Source organism: Aulostomus chinensis, chromosome 5 (genome assembly GCF_037954235.1).
Source record: "Aulostomus chinensis isolate RoL2024-O1b breed Wild chromosome 5, RoL_Achi_v1.0, whole genome shotgun sequence".
Taxonomy (NCBI): Eukaryota; Metazoa; Chordata; class Actinopteri; order Syngnathiformes; family Aulostomidae; genus Aulostomus; species Aulostomus chinensis.
Genome location: NC_141324.1, coordinates 11544017 through 11565697, shown reverse-complemented (window position 1 = coordinate 11565697; position 21681 = coordinate 11544017). Strand labels below are relative to the sequence as shown.

Genomic DNA, 21681 nt, shown 5'->3' with positions numbered 1-21681 from the left:
GATGCTTTTGAACAGTTTTGGTGAGGCTATTGTTAGTCATTAGCTTCAAGCTAAATAAATGTGTCTGGCACTTGACTCAATCTGGGGCACTGATGTACATGCATGTTCTGGAGACACAAAGAAGTAATGTATGAAGAAAAAAACACGTTTGTGAGTTTAAAACACTGATTTGAGTACTTGAAAAACAAAATATACTTCTTGGGGAAAATATTGCTCCAATTCTTTCAAAAATAAAGTCTACAGTGGATATATTATGCTAAATTAAAGCACTAAGATTATAAAAAATTCTTAATATCAGCTCTACACTGAGGTCATAAATAGGAGTGTTGAGGTACAATATTTTAATTAGCTAAAATGAAGCTGTTGTATTAGTTTTAAATGTCATATTTCTGTGTAACCTCACTGTTCAGCCATGCCATTGGATTGTGTACTGTAAAGGTTTAATAAAATTCTATCTTGTAAAACTGAAGTCACATGTGGGCTTTTTTTTCATGAAACTGCAGCAATAGGATGTGGGACAGTTATTTAACCTTCAAAGGCCTTTATAAACCGTCCGTCACCTCAGGGGGGGAAGGCGGCAACTTGCCCACACCGTTTACAGTGGGGGCGGGAGGCTGCTGACGTCAACTGGGGAGATAATATGACGGTGGAAGGAATACTTTGAGGAACTCCTCAATCCCACCAGCACGTACTCCATGGAGGAGACAGAGTTTGGGGAGTGCTTGGGGGGGGGGGGGGTCGTCCAATCGCCGGGGCAGAAGTCGCCGAGGCAGTTAAGCAACTCCGCGGTGGCAGAGCCCCAGGGGTGGATGAGATCCACCCTGGGTATCTCAAGGCTCTGGATGTTGTGGGGCTGTCTTGGCTGACACGTCTCTGCAACATTGCGTGGACATCGGGGGCGGTGCCTTAGGAGTGGCAGACAGGGGTGGTGGTCCCCATCTTTAAGAAAGGGGACCAGAGGGTGTGTTCCAACTATCGGAAGATCACACTCCTCAGCCTCCCTGGAAAGGTCTACGCCAGGGTACTGGAGAGGAGGGTCAGGGCGATAGTCGAACCTCAGATTGAGGAGGAACAGTGTGGTTTTTGTCCCGGCCGTGGAACTGTGGATCAGCTCTTCACCCTCGCTAGGGTGCTGGAGGGGGCATGGGAGTTTGCCCAACCAGTCCACATGTGTTTTGTGGACTTGGAGAAGGCTTTCGACCGTGTTCCCAGGAGCACCCTGTGGGGGGCACTCCGGGAGTATGGGGTGGATGGCCCTTACAAAGGGAGGGGCTCAGAGTAGAGCCGCTGCTCCTCCATGTCGAGAGGAGCCAGTTGAGGTGGTTCGGGCATCTGGTGAGGATGCCTCCTGGACGCCTCCCTCGGGAGGTTTTCCATGCATGCCCAACCAGTAGGAGGCCCCAAGGCCAACCCAGGACACGGTGGAGGGATTATATCTCTTGGCTGGCCTGGGAACGCCTCGGGATCCTCCCGGAAGAGCTGGTTGAAGTGGCTGGGGAGAGGGCAGTCTGGGCTTCCTTGCTGAGACTGTTGCCCCCACGACCCGGACCCACCGGATGAAGCTGAGGAGGAGGAGGACGACGACGAGGCCTTTATAAAATCTGGAAACTGTGCTATCATTTTTAGCCCACAGATACCTTGGCTTGACAATTTATGAGGGCTTTGACAACCTGAAGAAAGGTGCCACCTTTCACACACCACATGTGTTAAGGTGTAGTCAATAGATAAATGTATATACTGTATGTGTGTGTGCGGGGGTTAAATCTAACACCGGCAGTGTGCAACCACTTCTAGCTTAGGAAAGGCACAAATTAACATAATATACTTAAACAACCATCTCACAGGCAGTGTACATTTCTCAAACTACTCCATTTTATTTTTGCTTATAAATCAAACATTAAACATCATGTGTCAGATTCATGGTCCCAAAAACCACACAACTGTGAAAATGCTTAAGACAAATTGACAGATCGTAGAGGCAGATGCCATAGCTCTATGTAAGGAGTTTCCCTTCACAGAGAAGTGGTGTAGTCATTTTACATCTTCTGAACAGCTGAAAATTATTTGAGATGAGTCTGACGGCTCAGTTCCTGTCTAGTAGTCACACTTGATGTGACGGAAGGGCCCAAACTGAGGACCAGTCCAGCCCAACAAGTGACAGCCAAAGCTGGTGGTGTTGAGGATCATTCCGAGTAAAGCCACATTCCAAAAGGCTCCCCACGTTCTCTTTTTGGGATCTAAAAGCAAATTTAAAGCTTTAACATGTCAGAATACATTGAAGAAAGAAAAAAAGAAATAAAATTACCTCCTGTGGAGTATCCATAAGCATACACCTCTCTGCTTAAAATCCACACTACTCCCAGTCCACTAGTGAGACGCTGTGGCACATAAAGAGTTACAACATGATTTGACAAACAGTCTTAACCTACTGCTAGATCAAATAAGTGCATTTTGTGAAAGAGAATATCTTTAGCATACACACTTTGGAATGTTAAGAGTGATAGTGTAAACTTACGGGGCAATTTAAACCACCAACAGCCAGGCAGAGGAGGAAGGCGGGGTAAAACTCCAGACTAGGAATTCAAGGAGCACTTTAACCTCCTTGTCTTCATTATCTGACTTAAGTTGTATTCACATAACTTACGTGTTCTGGTGCGCACGCTGGATACAGTTGAAAATGTTTCCATCTTCAGTGCACTGTACTGTACTGTACATTTGAGGGTACTGCACACACACAAAACAATGATAATATTAGATATAAGCTACAGGAAAGTACTCTCTCTTGCATTTATAACCCTACGGAGATAAAAGCTTTTCTGCCCACCTGGATGTTATACTGTACTTCTTGCGAGCTTTGCCCACATTTACGGCTAAGTGTCCCACCATGACCATGCTGGCAACCCCTGTCAACACCACCAAGCCATGGTCTTTGGAGAGTGCAGCCATATTGAGACCTCAAGAGAGAATTCATCAAAAATCATGACAAATCAAAGTTAATAATTTGGCAATAATTTAAATAATAAACAATTTAACCACGGAACTGACCATGTTGTAAGGAGGTGAGAAAAGAAAAGCGCTCTGTGAAAAAATAAAAATCACAATAAGAAAAGAATGTATTTCAATACAAACGACGTTGAGCAGTTGACCAGAGATTACAAAATCTACAGCCAGAAGGACAAGGATGTTATTTAAATGATGGGTCAAAAGAAGAATAAGCAGCAGTGCTGCTTACACAAAGACTAAAAGTCATACGCTGAAGTTACCTTTATGCTGTCAGCAGTAACCTTCAGGAACGAACACAGAGACAGCTCTTCACACACGGAAGTTTGCTGCGTAGACGTACCCGGATGCAAAACCGTTCAGATAACACACAAGGGCTGCGTCCGAATTGCCATGTGCCAACCTACGTCCTACTGCTACAACCTAAACACGGTGGCACCATTCAGGCAACCTAGAAGGTTGGTGGTGAAGCACGACCTTTGCTGGCAGAGCACAGATACCCAATTAGGTAGACAGCACCAACGAAAGCCCCACCTGCTGGCCTGACTGCGGTACTGCACTCCACTCTGTGGGCACCCTTCATTCATTCTCGATTATTAAGCACATTAACGCACCTGTAAAGGTGTGTTCACACTGCGTCGCGTTTGGTGTGAACACACCTTTAGTCATCAACAATGACTATAAATGTTCCAGTTGCATAACAATGGGAGACTGTTGGTGGCGCAAACTTGGCTTGCGGGTCCACAAGTTTTTAGGGGACGAAGAAGAAGTCCGTGGTGCATTGTGGGCCATAGGTTGCTCCGTAGGATGCACCTGAACCGACCTACAATGTGGGCGTGTTTAGGCTGGAATTTAGGTTGCGAAGTAGGTCGCTACTCGCGCCAGTTGTGGTTTCGGACAGCCTCCGACCTGCTCTGAGACCTACGATCAGACCTACTTGGCCATTCGGGAGCAGCGAAGAAGTCACTGTGCAACGTCGGTGACCTGTGACTGAAAATGATTTCTATTTCGGCGGCTTTTCTAGCCAAATAGTAGGGGGACATCCGGAGTTACACCCGACGTTGCTTCGAGTGATAGAGCAACATTTTAATCAGTTTCTTCATCTGCAATGCACCCCAAAGCTCTGAGAGCTAATAGAGTTTTTTTCAGCGTTGCCCAGGTTCCAGCCAAATGAATGTAAAGCTACCATCAGGAATACAGAAAGATGGCAATCGCCAGTCACTGATTATGCTAAAATTAGACCTCAGAAAATACAAGGTGATACAGTTAGACTGGGTTTGAGCCCCAGCTCGGGCACGGGATCTTTCTGTGTGAGTCTCCATGTTCTCCCTGTTCCTGTGTGGGTTCTCTCTGGTACTCCAGCTTCCTCCACAGTCCAAAGACATCAAGAGGGGACGAGGCTGATTGATACTCTAAATTGACTGTAGGTGTGACTCTGAGTGTGAATGGTTGTCTGTCTCTATGTGTTTGCCTTGAAAATGGATGGATGGATGGAAAAAAAGGATTTACACTTTGCCTCGGCATATCAATACCATTCCAGAATTGACTTAACTTTTATTTATAATTTTTTTGGGGGGCATGATGCGATTGGATTTATAGCTGATTATCTTTCACCTTTGTTTTTATTCCAAAAACCAAGATTTGTGATTGCTCAAAGATATGAATGATTGATCCAACCTTTGATCCGATCAATCTTATCTGATGATGTCTTCATCTAATTATCAGATCATCAGGGTTCATCAGATTCACAGACCAGAAGAAAATAGTACTGGCTCCATATGCTAGAGCTTTAGCCCTGGTTTTACAAAGCAAGGCAGTCATATCAGAACTGTCGTTCTCTTCCGTTGATGTGTCTGAATGCGATGTCATGTCAATAAACTGAAAGTGTCAACTGTGATTGATGAACATACTGTATTTTTGCCTGACATCGTCTTTATACAATTCTACAGCTCTCCACACCACATTTAAAGCTCAGTGGAAAAAAACATAAATCTGCACTGAACCAATAATATCGATGAACAATAGCGATGAAATTATCTTTGAATTTTCTGCTTTTTCCAATCTTGTCTGACATAAATGTTACCTTAAGGTAACTGACCTTATAAATAAAAAAAAAAAAAAATCGGATTCAAAAACATGTATTTTTATTTCGTTGGTGAAATTTGTTTTTTGTAATGGGAACACCATCTTTTATGTTAGCTTTTAAGGCATCTGTATAGTTAGAAATGCTTGTCTCTTTAGTGTTACATACTTCTGCTCCTTTGATGAAATAATACCGAGTATTCACCACTAGATGTCCTCATAAAATCACTGACTATCCTTGACTCCAAACAGCTGGGTGAATGAGTTCAGTCATCAGTTAGAAGGAAGCATCCGTTAAACATGCCCGTGGCTCTTGAGGTCTGAGAATAATGCCAGTGTACAGTGGGTTGTTTACTGTTGGCTAGTGGTAGTTTCTTTTGAGGGCTGTCAGCAGCACATCTGGCCTCCTCTTCCTCCCTCTCCATCAGGCTCGGTCTGATTCAGCACTTCAACACCTACACAGAGAGCCAAGAATAGACACAGGGCTCACTATGAGACTGGAGAGAGAAAGGAAGAAAACAACTGCTTCCCTGTCCTATCTCATCATTCCATCATTCTCGGACTTCATTTGAATTTGAAAGGATGCATGAGGGTGTCATGAATCGCTTATGTCATGAAATTAGCTTTATATATACGGATTTCCCCATTTTAACACTCCATTGTTGCTCCAAACTCTAGTTTTGAAAGGTTAAAACTCCATGTCATGTGATCAAACATTTTATCCAACCAAGCTGCACCGAAACAGATACCTAAGTCATAATTCTGGTTCATGAATGCATGAAAGCACACATTCAGATGAAGGTAAATGTGATCCTTACATGATAGCATTCTTACACCTCCACCCGAGCCATGTGGAGGTGCGACTGTCACCGAATATCAATGACTGTCCTCACTAAATATTTAATGTTCGTCCAGAGTGTCCACCCTGGCTTCAGCTCTCCTCAAAGCGTGAGATCACACCACAGTGCCCCCCACCACCCGAAACCATCCGCGCAGCTGAATGTGCCCTCTTGTTGGAATTCAGCTCGGGAAGCGAGAGGATGGCAGTGGCACAACTGAACGCAATTACTGCATAGCAACGCGGTGTGAGTACGCATTGTGAGCTGATAGTAATAGCCCGATAAATTAATGAAATATGGAGCTGAAGGCTCCAGGTTGTCAGGTCCATCACATCAGATGCGCGCCGGATCCAGAGCGAACAGACGAGATGAGCTGAAATGCAAGAGGTGGTCGTGAGCAGGATTCCGCTTTGACCTTTGTGGAAATCACCATTTTGCTATCCATTTGTGCGAATGTATCAATGAAGAATGTGACTCTGTTTGTCTTTCTCCAAACGGGGTTGATGAAGCCCGCGGCGGTGTCATGCGTCTTGCCCCGCAGCCAAGCGCGCAACCCTTGTGGCTCATAGTCTTGCTCGTCCTCGCAACAGGGGCAATTACATCCCCTGTGCTGTCCTCGGGTTGCCCGGATAGGTGTGTGTGTGATGACCAGCTGGTTGTTCAATGCGCCGGGCAGCACTTGACCACCTTCCCGGTAAACTTGCCGCTGGCCACGCGGCAGCTCATCATCTCCAACAACCGCATAGTGGAGCTGCCACCGCTGGCGCTCAACTACCTCTCTGATCTGGTCTATCTGGACTGCAGCAACAACTCCCTCGCGGAGATATCCGAGTCCACCTTTGGAAACCTACGCAAGCTGGCCTACCTGGACCTCTCCTTCAACGTCTTGACCCGGATCGAGGATAGGACGTTCGGCCCCTTAGCAAGCTTGGTGATGCTAAGGATGACGGATAACCCGGGGCTCTCAGAGATCCACCCGGACGCTTTTGCGGAGAACGCAGCCCTTCAAGTACTAGATGTGAGCAGGAACAACTTGACGGTAGTAAATATTACTTCCTTGATCGCGCTGCCCGCCCTACGATCCGTTGGCCTCAGCGGGAACCCCTGGAGCTGCGAGTGCACCAACGAGGAACTCTGCCTATGGATGCACCTGGAAGGCTTCAAATTCCAAGGTTCAACAATCACTGTTTCATTTTAAAATCTGATTACCACCGATGTCATGTGTGGGCCAAGTTGATATTTTATTGGATGGTAATACCGACATACTAATGGGAATAATTAGGATTCTGCAAGGAAAAGTAACAATTTCCCCAATCTTCGTATTTAGATGGAGGGAAAAACATCAGTTTAATCAAATTCAATACATATTTATTGATCCTCATATAACAAAAAATACACTGTGTTATGTGGAGTTACGCAGGTGATATAAATAAAACAAATTCAGCTAAACAGGGAACATTAACAATCAGCAGTTGGTATAAAACGTCATAATGGTCCATGGAGCAGTAATCCATTAGTGTGGTTGAGTTATAGTGAGAGAATACTTCCCAAAGAGATAACAAGCTTCAGTGAGGGATTTATGTAATTGTTTATACACACACACACACACACACACACACACACATATATATATATATATATATATATATATATATATATATATATATATATATATATGTATATATATAACAATTACGTAAATCTCTAACTGAAGCTTGTTATCTCAGATTAGTGTTAGATTCGTTTTGCCAATACGCGTTGCATCCTGACATTATTATTAATATTATCATATTATTATTATTAAGAACAAGAACGATAGTAGTATTATTATATTAATCATGTAAGAGCTAAAAGACAAAGTAACTGTCGGAACTGAAGAGAAGAGAGCAGCCACAACCTGGTGACTCAAAGGTCGGAGGTGCATCACGACAGAAGGAGCACAAATCCACTGCAAACCAATTTCACAGTAGCCTCTAAATTGCTTGAATTCATTCTCAACTCCATTAATGGATGCACGTTTCTCAGCATTTTGTGGGATTAGATGTGGGTGATGGAGTGTTTGTGTGCATTTGTGTGTGTGTGTGTGTGTGTGTGTGAGAGAGAGAGAGAGAGAGAGAGAGAGAGAGAGAGAGAGAGAGAGAGAGCATTAAGACAATATCAAGTAACAGAGGGTGTAAGATGAACAGAGAACCAATAATTTGTTCTCAGGTGTTAATTAATTCATTTGTGGCTGCTTTGTGCAGTTTATAAAGGATGTGTTGCAGAATGAGAAATGATCTTGACTGGAGGTGGGATTAATGGTCGTTAATGGTAATCATTGTCGTCAGATCCTGATTGCTCTGTTGACTGATGTGCCTGTGTTCTTCTTTTGAATGACTGTGCATTGGTGTTGACGTGTCAATTTGCAAGAGGGCAGCTGCTATTTATAGTCTGAGCAAGAAGCCATTCGTAATTCTAACACCGCAGCCTTAATATATCCGCCTTGCTTACTAAAAAGGCATCCCCTGCTTCTCTCACCTACACATGTACCCACATTCATGATCCCTGGAGCTTAGGCCAGGATGCGTCCTGTAAGAGCAGTCCTATTTTAGTCTTGTTCACTGCCTTTTGTTTAAATTGATACAGAATGGAACATCTTCCACGAACAGCTGCCAGCACCCTTGAAGTAACCACAGTCAGCCCACATTGTCAACTAAACCATGTGGAAACTCATACAAACACATACACACATGAAAAATGCCACGGTGCTGTAATCTGAGACACAAATACATTCATGAGGCAGACAGACCTTTCGGGGCAAAGGAAAGGAGTAGGGTAGAGAGGTCTGTGTTTGCTGTTAAAGCTTTGAATGCTTATTATGTCTTGTCTGGATCTCACCTGGTTCATGCAACCCAACTCTCTTGTCTCCTCAGTTTAGGAAATGCATCAATAGCGTACAGTGTGAGAGAGACAGAGACAGAGAGAGAGTGCTAGGAGGAGGGCCCAACAGATTCTCCTCTGTCTGGCCTTCCTTAGCACTCCCTCAGCTGTTATATAAGGAGAGCATCTAGAAATAGAACAGAATGTGTGTGGAAGTGAGATAGAGCGAGGGAAAGCCCTCTCCTTTGATGCCTATCCCTTCAGGGGAGATAGGGGTGAGTGGTCACGTGCACTCGTACACTTTCACAGACTCTGCAAGGACAGAGAGAGAAGATTTCAAAGTTCAGTGGTTAAGCCATGTGGTGGGGGCTTGTTTGTGCATGCATAGATCTTACAGCATCTGCTGAAGTGTTTGCATGCATGATAGTGTTTTGTTTGTGTGTATGTTTGCATGAATGTGTGTGTGTGTGTGTGTGTGTGTGTGTGTGTGTGTGTGTGTGTGTGTGTGTGTGTTTGCATGCATGTATGTCTTTGGGGCCCATAAACCTGGCAGCATATTGTGTGAACAGTGGACAGTGCCAGCCATTGAGAGGATCAGAGCAAGCTTTGAATTCTCTGTCAAAGCTGGAGCTTAAAGAAGTACAGAGTCCTCGTGTCCCTCAGGTTCTGGCTGTGTGAAGATCACAGTGTGAATCACATTGTAACTTCACTGAGGACATAAGAATTGAGATTTACTCTCAGAACTTATACATTATTATGTATTGTTGTATTGAGTAGAGCACTTTAAGTATAATAAGTATAATACATAGTATACATATTGTCCCAGTCCCTTTTGGGCAATATAGGTTTAGTTATGGAAATCAAGTTTTAGACTCCTAGTTGTGTTTCTTGATTATCCATAAGTGTGTTTCTAATTTCTGTTTCCCCATGTGCATTTGTTCACTCTGGTCAGTTCCACTTTTATTTTGAAAGCTCTTCTTTCCTGTTTCTTCATCTGGCCTGTCTATCAGTTTCCCGCCTTTTTTATGGTAGGTTGGCTGTCTATTGCAGTCACTGTCAGATTGTCTTTATGTCTTCACATCACCCTGCTTTTTCTCCAGTGATGTTTGGCTCCTTGAATTTCTGTATTTAGTTATCTGCTTAGTTGGTCACTTTAGATTTTGGTTCATTAGTATTTCATTAAACTTACACCTTATCAAGTCTTGCGTTTGTCTTTGCCTTTGCATTTGGGTCCTGTTTCACACCACCGTTTTGTAGTGATGGGCATGTGAAGTATCATGAACCTGTGAGGCTTTCCTTCTAATAGAGATGATAAAGAATTATAGCTTCCAGGCTTGAGCGTAACTAAGAATAGTGACATCTGGTGGCCAATTGAAGCCATAGCAACCTCAAGAGCACATTTCACTGAAACCTGGCTGCGTGATGAGTTTGTTAGTGTAAAAGAATCCACTCCTCCCAGTCACATTAACGCTCATATTCCTCGAGGCTCTGGCAGAGGAATTGGAATTGCTGCCATTTTTGACGGACGTGAATAATAAATCCCAAACCCAAAATAAGTTTCAATTCATCTGAAAGCCTGATTCTTAGTTTGTCTCCTCCAGCCTGGAAACTCTCCAGCCTCTGATTGATTATTGAGGACCGTCCTCCTGGTCCTGACTCTGGATTCTGATCTGAATTCTCAGAGTTTCTATCAGTTTAGTTCTAAATCAGATCAAGTCATGATTGGAGGAGACTTCAGTTTTCATGAGGATGTTGATAACCACAGTCTGGTACTGCATTTCTCTCTCTTCTAGACTCAACTGGTGTCCATCAGTCTGTCCATGAACCCCCTCACTGTCACAGCCACACCTCCACCTCCTCCTAACATGTGGAACTGAAGCTGAACATCTGGTTGTGTTTCCACAGAACGCTTTTATCAGACCACCAATCAATCACTTTGGAATTTGGACTGATCAACTACACTCCACTCAGGAAAACTGTAGTTTCCAGATGTTTGTCTGATCAGGCCACACCTGGATTTAAGGAAGTGGTTCCATTGGTGCTAAATTCAGTGTCATGTCCCATTGTTACAGAGGACACTGTTGTCCACCTTAGTCCCTCCCAAACTGATCATTTTACCGATAGTGCAAAAGGCACCTTAGGATCAACTTTGGACTCATTTGCCCCACTAAAAACTAAATCTATAAATCCAAGGAAACAAGCACCTTGGTACAATTCAGAAACCAGACAGTTTAAATAAAAAACCCAGAAGTGAGAGAGAAGATGGCGCTCCTCTAAAATTGAGGACTCACATATAATCTGGCAAGACAGCCTTCAAAGTTGTAAGGAAGCCCTTCTTATAGCTAGAGCAGCCTACTACTCAGCACTAATCAAGGAGCAGAACAACAACCCCAGGTTCCTCTTCAGTACTGGAGCCAGACTGACAGAGAGCCACAGCTCTACTGAACCTAGCATTCCTGTTTCCCTGAGCAGCAAAATTTCATGGACTGGATAGAGAGAAAATTCACCTAGTTCTGCTATCAGCTGACAACATGGCACCGAGAACCTCAGAAGCCTTAGAGGCAGCTGTAGAACCATCCACCTGTCTTCTAGACCCCATCCCAACCAAGATGCTTAAGGACTCTCTACCCCTTGTTAGCACCTCTCTCTTGGACATGATCAATGTGTCGCTGGTATCTGGTTCCGTCCCACAGTCCTTTAAAGTGGCAGTCATTAGACCCCTTCTCAAAAAAGCAACCCTGGATCCAGAAGTTCTACCAACTACAGACCAACATCACATCTTCCTTTTCTCTCCAAAATCCTGGAGAAAGCAGCTGCTAAACAGCTGTGTGACTTCTCCACAGCAACAGCTTTTTAGAGGAAAGAACTGCTTTCTTCCATCTACGTAACATTGCTAAGATCAGACACATCCTGTCTCAAAAAGATGCAGAAGAACTAGTCCATGCCTTTGTCACTTCCAGGCTGGATTACTGCAATTCCCTCCTATCAGGCTGTACCAGTAGGTCCCTAAAGACTCTCCAGCTGGTCCGAAATGCTGCTGCCTGTGTGTTGACTAGAACTGGTAGAAGAGACCATGTCTCTCCTGTACTGGCTTCTCTGCATTGGCTCCCTGTCAGATTCAGAATAGAACTCAAAATTCTCCTTCCAACATACAAAGTCCTCAACAGTCAGGCTCCTTCATACCTGACAGAGCTCATAGTCTCCTATTATCCAGCTAGAACCCTTCACTCCCAGGATGCAGGGTTACTGGTGGTTCCTAGAGTTTCTAAAAGTCGAATGGGAGCCAGAGCCTTCAGCTATCAGGCTCCCCTCCTGTGGAACCGTCTCCCAGTTTGGGTCCGGGATGCAGACACCCTCTCTACCTTTAAGAGCAGACTAAAGACCTTTCTTTTTGATCAGGCTTATAGTCAGGACTGCTTAGGCTGGCCCTTAGATATGCTGCTATAGACTTAGACTGGTGGGGGATCTCCCATGATGCACTGGGCTTCTCTCTCCTCCTCTCTTCCCTCTCTGTCCTCCTGTATGTGTCATACATAAATCATACTCATACGTATGACTAACTCGTCTTCTTCTCCGGAGCCTTTGGGCTCCCCTCATCCCAGATCCTGGTGCTGCTGGAGGAGGCTCCAGACCTGAAGAGGCTCAAGCTGCCACCTGTAGCTCCACCTGCTCACGTCCCCGTCTGTCCATCAGTCTCTTCCCTTTATCGCTCTCTTTATCTCTGTCCCACTCTTTCCTTCTGCATATCTGTCTTCCTCCATTATCTATCCCTGTCTCTGCCCCGCTCTCCTGCTCTCTTTCCCCCTAACTAGTCAAATCAGAAGGCCATCCCCTCTGAGCCTGGATCTGCTCGACGTTCCTGCCTGTTAAAAGGAAGGTTTTCGTCGCTGCTGTTGCAGGATGTGTTTGCTCATGGAGAATTGTTGGGTGTAGATTCACTGAAGGAGTGTGGTACTAGACCTGCTGTACCTGTAAAGTGTCATGAGATAACTTTTGTTGTGATTTGGCGTGATATAAATAAAATAGACTTGACTTGACTTCTGAAGCCGCTGTTTCAAATCCATGTCAGCAATAGAAGCTCAGAAAAGACTGTGTGGTCATTTTAATCTGCTGCTGTTTTTGTTCAAAAGTTTATACAAACAACAAGACCGGACATCCTTTCTGGTGCAGCTTTGCAACTGATGATAGTATTTCGATTAACAGTGAAGCTGGCTTCGTATACAGCCTCGGGATGGTGGACTGGGGGGGGGGGGGGGGGGGCCTACGCCCTATGCCTAGGGCTTCTATCTCCTCCTCCTTTGGCCAGCTTATGATCCCAGGGTATCTGATGACTGGCAGTGAGTTTACATTGATGGCTTGGACCCTGTTCTTACTGTTCAGCTCACTTCTCAATACTTGTCTTACTCTCTGGAGGTATTTGGCAGTGGTTGACTTCCTTGCTGCCTCCTTGTGGTTTCCATTAGCCTGTGGGATCCCAGGGTACATGTAGCAGCTCTGGTTGTCACCTCTATTTCCTTCTGGCAGGTTGACCCCTCTCACTTCTGATCATCTTGCCTCTTCTTGATACCATCCGGCCACATTTGTCCAATCTGAATGACATCACTATGTTATTTGCTGTTGATCCGTGTGGTGTGGATCAGTGGTGTCAGTTTCTTGCTTATTCGTATCCGTAACCACTCTTTGTGATGATCTCACTGAGGGGGTTCAGGCCTATGCAGAACAGTAGCCATGACAGTGCATCTCTTTGGTATGCATTCACAGCAGGAAGGTTCCAGGTTCAAGCACCGGCTCGGGTATGAGATCTTTCTGTGTGGAGTTGACATGTTCTTCATTTGCCTGCATGGGTTTTCTCCAGGTACTCTGGCTTTCTCCCACAATCCAAAGATGTGCAAGAGGGGACTAGGTTAATCGGATATTCTAAATTGACCATAGGTGAAGCTGTGAGAGCAAAAGGTTATCTGTCTAAATGTGTTGGCCCTGTGATGCACTGGCAACCTATCCCACTTCTTGCCCTAAGGCAACTGGGATAGGCTCCAACCCTCCTGCCACCCTTAACAGGATAAACGGTAGAAAATGGATGGATGGTGCAGTAAGTAGAGATGCCAAGCCACTGCCATTTAACTTGGCGTCATAAGATACTGGCCTCAGTTTTTGGCTGTTGTGGATAGGAGCTACAATATTTTGGACCAGGAATATCTTGCAAAAACACATGCAAAAGGATTCATGGGTGAAGAAAGTATTGTTTTTTGGTTTTGGATTTTACAGTCATCTTCTTTTCAAATAATGCAGCATGTGTCCTGTCTAGGATCTTAGTCAGCTGGGGACTGAAAAGGCTTTCAGCCATTTACAGGGAACCTTAAAGAGCCAGCATGTAACATGAAGCCTTGTGATTGGCACAGCAGAGTTAGGGGTGGGTGCTCCTCTTTGTGTACAGGTGATTTGGCGGGACAAGTCTTGCTGATGTCATTCCTCGACAGAGCTCCTGTTTTGCATTGAATGTGTGCTTTGCTGACAGGAAGCTAATGTCTTCTGGCTCCATTTATCTGGTCGCTGCAATATGATGGATGAATGTAATGTGTATTTAAAGACATTTAGATTTAACAACCCCCATAGTACCACCGCGGACCTCCTTGGGACCCACTTATTGAAGATCTCTGTTGTAAAGTTTACCTCTAAATGGTGATCAGAGGGGGTAGGGGTAATAAAACTACAGCATATAAAAACAATAATAAGAAGTACCTTCAGGCTCAGGCCCTAATGAAAGCTGCAAGAAGCGTTGTTAGGGCCTGAGCCCCCACGTGGCCTCTGGCCGCATCCTTGACACCGGCCTGAATCCAAGGGTGTCTTGGTCAAATCCCTGGGCCTTGTAGTTTAGGAGTTAGAAGCCTGAGTCTGATCAGAGAGTGAGAGCAGAGCTGAGAGCTGGCCCTTTAAGAACCCCTCCCCCACTGCTCTGTCTTTGATCTGTGCTAGAGTGAGAGCAGAGCTGAGAGCTGGCCCTTTAAGAACCCCTCCCCCACTGCTCTGTCTTTGATCTGTGCTAGAGTGGAGAGCAGAGCTGAGAGCTGGCCCTTTAAGAACCCCTCCCCCACTGCTCCGTCTTTGATCTGTGCTAGAGTGAGAGCAGAGCTGAGAGCTGGCCCTTTAAGAACCCCTCCCCCACTGCTCTGTCTCTGATCTGTGCTAGAGTGAGAGCAGAGCTGAGAGCTGGCCCTTTAAGAACCCCTCCCCCACTGCTCTGTCTCTGATCTGTGCTAGAGTGGAGAGAGAGGAGGAGCACCAGAATTGGAGTGGGGACATCAGGAAGAAGTCTGCATACGCTGGTCAAGAGGGACACATAATACCATGTTTTTGTAGGGGTTTTTGTCAGGAATGCAGTGGTGTGTTTGCTAAAGCTGTGGGATGGATGGTGTAGACGTGAGAAGCATTTGTTTGACAGTATGTACCCTGAGAGGACACCGTCTCCCCATAGACTTCCATTGTAAGGTGAAACGTGTCTCCCCCACTTTGAGGGCTTGTAAAATCCAAACCGAGCGATTCATATAAAATTCTTTAGCAACTTTTAATCAGCACAGTTGGGAGAGTAATGTGTGAAAGCTTGGAAGCGATGCCATTAACAGCCTAGGAGGAGTCTCAAAAAAGCATAAAATATGGCAACTGTTGGGGGGGGGGGGGGGGTGTTGGCCCTGCCATGGACTGGCAGGGCCAACACATAGAGACAGACAACCATTGGCCCTCTCAGCCACGCCTACGGTCAACCACTGTTTAGTGGTTGTTTTTAGTGCTGCTAATGTGTTGCTCTGCCGAGCAAACATAATAGTGTCTTTGCCTGAAGTACCTTCAGTCTCAGGCCCTAACTAAGGGCAAACAGACCAATAGTGGAAAAGGGGAATTGAGAAATTGGGGAGCAGATTCTCTGGGAAGGCATACAGAATGAATACAGGGATTACTTCTGTTAGGAGGCCTGGATCACAAGGCTTTATAGCCTCCCCATTCCTGAACCTGACATTGGTGACCAGATACTCCTGCCTTGATCAGAGGTTATCACTCTGCAGCACAGACTGCTATCTGAATGAGACACAGGTGATCCTAACACTTTTAGCCTCAAAATAACTAAATTACTATCTCTGCACGAATAAAATTCAGACACTACAAATACTTAAATTGAGGGATGAGGTTACCATGGCCTCGGACTATTTATTTCTATACCTCTTTACCAGGCTGCACGGTGGTGCAGTGGTTAGCACTGTCGCCTCACAGCAAGAAGGTTCCAGGTTTGAGTCCAGGCTGGGACACGGGATCTTTCTGTGTGGAGTTTGCGTGCTCTCCTCATGCCTGTGTGGGTTCTCCCCGGGTACTCCGGCTTCCTCCCACCGTCCAAAGATATGCAATTGGGGACTAGGCTGATTGATACTCTAAGCAGCCGCTGGGATAGGCTCCAGCCCCCTGCCACCCTTAACAGGAACAAGTGGAAGAAAATGGATGGAAGGATGGATTGACCTCTTTACCAAATGATGACAGATGGTGATAATTAAACATTATCGTGTATCCATGCAATTATAACAGTATGAATACTATGGAATAAGATGCACTTTTAATGACAAAATAGGGGTAATGGTATCGGGTTTTTTTTCTGTCAAGACATCATATGCACATTTAAATATTGACTAACATAGTTAGTTGTTGCTGTTGTTGAAGAAATAGGGTAGACATGTGTTCCCTGTGAAGGAACTTCCAAGTCTTTTTAATCTCTCCTTGCGGGATTTCCCCTGAACACAAATGCTTTGGAGCAAAAAAGCCACTTATAAAACTGTGGCATCTGTACAGACATAGCAAGATTGTTGCACCCAACAAGCAAAAGACTTAGCTTCTCTCATTAACTATGGCAGCGCTTAAGAACCATCATACATTCTGCTTAATATTGACAGACAGGCGCTTGAAAGGGCACATATCCTCTGTAGCGTCCTGAAGGAGAAGGATCCCAACACTTCTATTAGGATTTGTGGATTTCAGTCATACCCAATGCTAGATGATGAGAAACATTATAATCTGAGGTTTCACACAGACACAAAGGCCCAAGTCATGCTCTAATCCTGCAAGGGAGAAAGAACTATGAATAATTCATCCACTTTTTTTGTAATACATTACATCAACTCTGACGGGAACTCTGCAGTCTTTTTTTTGGTAAAGAAGGAAGCATTGTTATGCAAGCTCTTCATTTTGGTCTTGTTCGTGGTGTGAGCCTGCATATATTATGGATATCCTCTGCTTTTGCTGCAATACTTACCGATGTTATGCAAGACAATATGGAGCTCTATATTTGAATTATTTAACAGGCTTCTTGGTTTCAGTGCAACATATATATTTGCTAAACATGCGGGTTTTTTTTTACAGCTCTTACAACATCAAGGATGCTTTAAATCATATGCTAATAATTATCAACTTTGAGTGCAAAGTTGCTTAAAAGGATCATTTTAGAAATTCTCTTCAGAATCCCCAAATCTCATTTTTCTACCAAATTTAGACCAAGTTAGTTATTTTTACAGAGATACTTGTTTTTTTGTCCTTGCAGTGTTCATTAACTCAGGGCAAAGTGATTATAACTTGCTTCCACCAAACCTTGATTTTAGAAACATTTGGCTGAGTAGTCAATTAAAGTTTAACCTTCCTTCTGAGAGACTAGAGAAACATATTTTTTATGTGTATATGTTTGAGGCCAAATGTATATATTGCAATAGCAGTTCCAAAGGTTTTTTTTTTTAGTCCTGTACCCCCTCTACTTCCACAGAAGCATTAGCACTGCTGGTGCTTATGCTAATTCTAGTGCTAGCTGTGAGAAACGGTACAAGAAAACACGCACACTTACAGGACGCTGTCTTCAGTTGATGTGCTGTGTTCACTGACAGCTTCTGTTCCTCATGGGTGTAAAACAGGGGTGTCCAAACTGGTCCAGTAAGGGCCAGTGTGGGTGCAGGTTTTCATTCCACCCGAGCAAAAGCAACACCTGATTCTACTTAAATCAACTAAGCTGTGTCCACACAGCTCATTTGTTGGATCAGGTGTTGCTTTTGCTGGGTTGGAATGAAAACCTGCAGCCACACCGGCCCTTACTGGACCAGTTTGACACCCCTGATGTAAAACATGGATACATCATCCATTCATTTTCTATACCGCTTATATGTTAAGGTTCTCGGGGGACTGGAGCCTATCCCAGCCCCCCGAGAACCCCCCCAGACATTGGGCGAGAGACGGTGTACACCCTGGACGGGTCACCAGTCAGTTGCAGGGCAATCAGGAGCAATTATGGGTTCAGTATCTTGCTCAAGGATACCTCAACATGGTGACCTGGGAAGTGAGGATCGAACCAAAGACCCTTTGGTTTCTAGATGGCCACTCTACCTCTGAGCCACCACCCCCCCCCCCAACATGAATACAGATCCATTTATTAGCATGATAGGCAACATGTAGGCAATAGTCACTAGAAAACCCTACTCTGCCTATGATTGGTTCATACTTTTTGCATTTATGCATATTGAGTGAGATGGATCAAAGTCACAGCCAATCAGTAGTGAAGGATGGTTTTATGGCTTGGGGGGAGGTGGACAAAACAGTGGTTTATTTTTGAGAGGATTCTACAGATTTTTTTTGGTGTACCTGCAATGGAATTATAGCATAAAAGTCAGAAATATGATATGCTATTAAATTGATGATAAATTATTCTGCTGAATTTGAAAGACTGCTCATCACTGTGTTTGTATCTGTGTGACAGATGAGGGCCAGACAGTTTGTGGCTTCCCTGCTGATGTGCAAGGCCGTCGTCTCAGCGAGGTGGGAATCCAACTACGGACGTTATGCCACCAGAGTCTGGGCTCCTGGGACTATCTTTTCTTTGTCATCATTGGGTTTGTCATCTTCGCCGCTGGCACTGTGTCAGCCTGGATGATGGGGGTCATCATGGTCCTCTACGAGCGCTATATTAAGAGGAAGGATGAGCAGCTGAATCTGGACGATGAGGGGGCGACTAGTGAGATTGGCCATACCGCTCAAAGAAGGAATGATCAAGGCAATGGCAATTTAAAAAACTCCCATCCTGTTTAAATGCCGCCATGGATCTCCACAGTGCCTCCTGTCCACTTCCAGGACTGTCTGTGCTGTGAAGTCCAATGAAACTCATTATGTTTGAGGAGGAATGTTAACCTTTGTCATGGAAATTCATGTGACAGACAGTGGGTGACACTGGTCACGTATGAAAACAAAGTACTTCTTTATGTTTCATTAATTTGGTAACACATTAAAAGAAGGTACACAACAAAAAGGTTAATTACTGCATTAGTGTCTGTTAATTAACATGTTAGAGTCTGTTAACATGTGGGTGGGGAGCGAGTGGTGAGGTTGTCTAGGGTAGGTATGGGGGACTTTTGATGCTCCCTGTCTAAAGGAACAATGTATGGAGAGATGGGCCCCAACCAAGTTGTTTTACTGATGCTTAGAGGTGCTTTGGGAGGCAGAACTTTACCAATGTGTCTGCTCACTAACATATCACTGTCATTTGACAAACATGTGAATATAAGATGGGGGGATAATGTGGGAGTGAGGTGGATTTCTGGGGTTGGGGGACTAATAGTTATTCTGAGGGGATTCGTTATCAACTGGCAACCTGTCCAGGGTGTACCCCGCCTCACGACCGAAAGCCAGCCTCCAGCCTCCCCGCATCCCTTAACAGGATAAGCAGAAGAAAATGGATGGATGGATGGATGGATGGATGAATGGTTTAGTTATCAGACTCTAACGTGAGTCTCTAAGTGAATCACTACCTTCCAAAGACCCTTAAGCTCCCCAAAAACAGTTCATCTCCCTACATTCTGGTGCCTTTCGACACAGCATTAACAGTGGTCCATTTTTGGCTGCGACATCTGGAAGTATGTCAAATAAGAAAGAGTCTTTCCTACCAACCTAAGAAAACACCCTCCTACCCCCTATCTATTAGTTAGTAGACACTAATGCTTTAGTTAGCAGACAGTTACACATTAGGTAGCATACTGTAACGCATCAGTTAACCTGTTACATGTGAACTTTATTATGAAGTGTTTCCATTTATTGTATTAAGCAATTTTATTGTTTAACCAACTATAGCTGTTTTGCACTTTGGTGTAAAAATATAAAAGAGGTTAATAATGTGTTGAAATGAGAAAATTGATACCACATACTTTTCATTTCATGTAGGCCACAGCACGTTAGCTTCGTTTAGTATAGACAGATTTCTGTGCAACATCATCAAAGAGATACATATACAGCAAAGGGGCAGAAAGCGGCTGGCTCCACAACAAAATAGCCCCTGAGCAGTGATGAAAATTACATTTTCTGACCATAAACCACCCCAACCACCAAAAAGATGGACGGCAAATTCACAGTATTGAGAGGATCACATGCCTATTTGAAGAACCAAAGGAGATTCTGATCTAGGCTATAGAAAGTTCTGATTGGGTCCAGATGGTCTTCAAGGCAGTGTCTGACTTTCAAAATGCAACAGTCTAATCTCCTGCAATAATACCACTTGCAAATCACCACAAACTACACAATTATGCAGTCTGCAACTGAACTGTTTTCAGTCAGTGGGCTCCAGTTTTACATTTGATGGACATACATGAACATGGTCAATCTTCTCATTCACTCACAGTCTACCTGAATGTAGGTTGTCATTTAACTTGTCCAAGAAATCACATAGAAACCGCAACACTCTTTTTCCACACTTTTTTTTTTTAAAGATGACTTTATTGCCTTTTGTCTGAGCCGAGGCAACTGTTTCCTTCTTTTCAGCATGCCTAGCTGATCCAACCATCTTGTGATTTTAACTTCACATTTAATCAATTGCTATGAGAGTGGTATTAAAAGGATTCATTTATGAAATGTTTTTATGCATACATTTGTTCTTACAGTCAAATTTCTCCAGCCATGGTTGCATGGTTAAGCAGGCTGGGGTATCTGGAGATGGAAATGATTGCAGCCATTCTAGATCATTCGTATGATTCCAGCAGTTAGGACCTTCCCAGATCTCTCGCATCCCATTCAGGGGAATCCCAGAAGCGGCTCAATGCTCAGAACTGCTAGTCTATTTTAGACAGAAGGCATGTAAAGCAGCATGGAGCAAATCCAACAAGGGAGGAAGTCTGAACAGTTAACAGCAAAGCGCACGTGGTCTATTTACAAAATGAAACATCATTGGCATACTCCTCATAGAAAAAACAGAAAGACAGGAACATGATATAACCATACCACTCTGCGTGAAAAAGCAGATATGGTAAACCAAGAGATAACCAAATCAGCAGAATCTGAGCTAGTGCACAATGTTGGGTGGGCAAAACTCAGCACATCTGCAACCCTGCCAGTGGGCAAGGCAGCTGTGTAGAGGGGGGACATAAACAGCATCACAGCCAGAATGTTACGTACAGAGACAGAACCAGTAGATTCCTGTAGTCAAACACTGTTAGTCACTAGTTAGCTGCTTTCCTCTGACATTTATCGTGTATCTCTTGGAATTAGAAGACATCCAGGCTCGCAAATACTTAAATGTTACAAGATTTTAAACAAAAAACCCAGAAGTTAGAGAGAATATGGCGCTCCTCCAAACTGGAGGATTCTCATATAATCTGGCAAGACAGCCTTCAAAGTTATAAGGAAGCCCTTCTTATAGCGAGAGCAGCCTACTACTCGGCACTAATCAAGGAGCAGAAGAACAACCTCAGGTTCCTCTTCAGTACTGGAGCCAGACTGACAGAGAGCCACAGCTCTACTGAACCTAGCATTCCTGTTTCCCTGAGCAGCAAAGAGTTCATGGACTTCTTTAATGACAAAATTGTCCTTATTAGAGAGAAAATTCACCTCCTCTTGCCATCAGCTGACA

The 21681-nt window shown here is 44.3% G+C and overlaps 2 protein-coding genes across 3 annotated transcripts; one reads left to right on the top strand and one right to left on the bottom strand.

Moving 5' to 3' along the window:
- Nucleotides 1-1819: 1819 nt before the first annotated feature.
- LOC147261189 (glutathione S-transferase 3, mitochondrial-like) lies at nt 1820-7044 on the bottom strand. Of its 2 annotated transcripts, XM_086203117.1 has the most exons (8): nt 6787-7044; nt 5438-5537; nt 3046-3078; nt 2838-2954; nt 2645-2732; nt 2516-2573; nt 2306-2378; nt 1820-2237 (listed from the first exon to the last, which is right to left on the bottom strand). In XM_086203117.1, the coding sequence occupies exons 2-8, from the start codon at nt 5505-5507 to the stop codon at nt 2095-2097; spliced, it is 582 nt and encodes a 193-aa protein (XP_086059243.1). In that variant the 5' UTR covers nt 5508-5537; nt 6787-7044; the 3' UTR covers nt 1820-2094. The 2 variants fall into 2 exon arrangements, with proteins under 2 accessions (XP_086059243.1, XP_086059242.1); XM_086203116.1 differs by having other exon boundaries at nt 2645-2724; nt 2825-5537.
- On the top strand, nt 6105-20681 carry LOC147261188 (leucine-rich repeat-containing protein 52-like). Its single transcript, XM_086203115.1, has 2 exons — nt 6105-7093; nt 18550-20681. The coding sequence occupies exons 1-2, from the start codon at nt 6445-6447 to the stop codon at nt 18876-18878; spliced, it is 978 nt and encodes a 325-aa protein (XP_086059241.1). The 5' UTR covers nt 6105-6444; the 3' UTR covers nt 18879-20681.
- Nucleotides 20682-21681: the final 1000 nt, after the last annotated feature.

Coding starts and splice junctions, on each gene's coding strand:
- LOC147261189 (XM_086203117.1), bottom strand. CDS start 5,507: ATGGAGAGGGAGGAAGAGGAGGCCAGATGTGCTGCTGACAGCCCTCAA. Junction 2,955..3,045: donor TCTCACCTCCTTACAACATG/GTCAGTTCCGTG, acceptor TTCTCTCTTGAG/GTCTCAATATGGCTGCACTC. Junction 2,574..2,644: donor CAGCGTGCGCACCAGAACAC/GTAAGTTATGTG, acceptor TTGAATTCCTAG/TCTGGAGTTTTACCCCGCCT.
- LOC147261188 (XM_086203115.1), top strand. CDS start 6,445: ATGCGTCTTGCCCCGCAGCCAAGCGCGCAACCCTTGTGGCTCATAGTC. Junction 7,094..18,549: donor GGAAGGCTTCAAATTCCAAG/GTTCAACAATCA, acceptor TCTGTGTGACAG/ATGAGGGCCAGACAGTTTGT.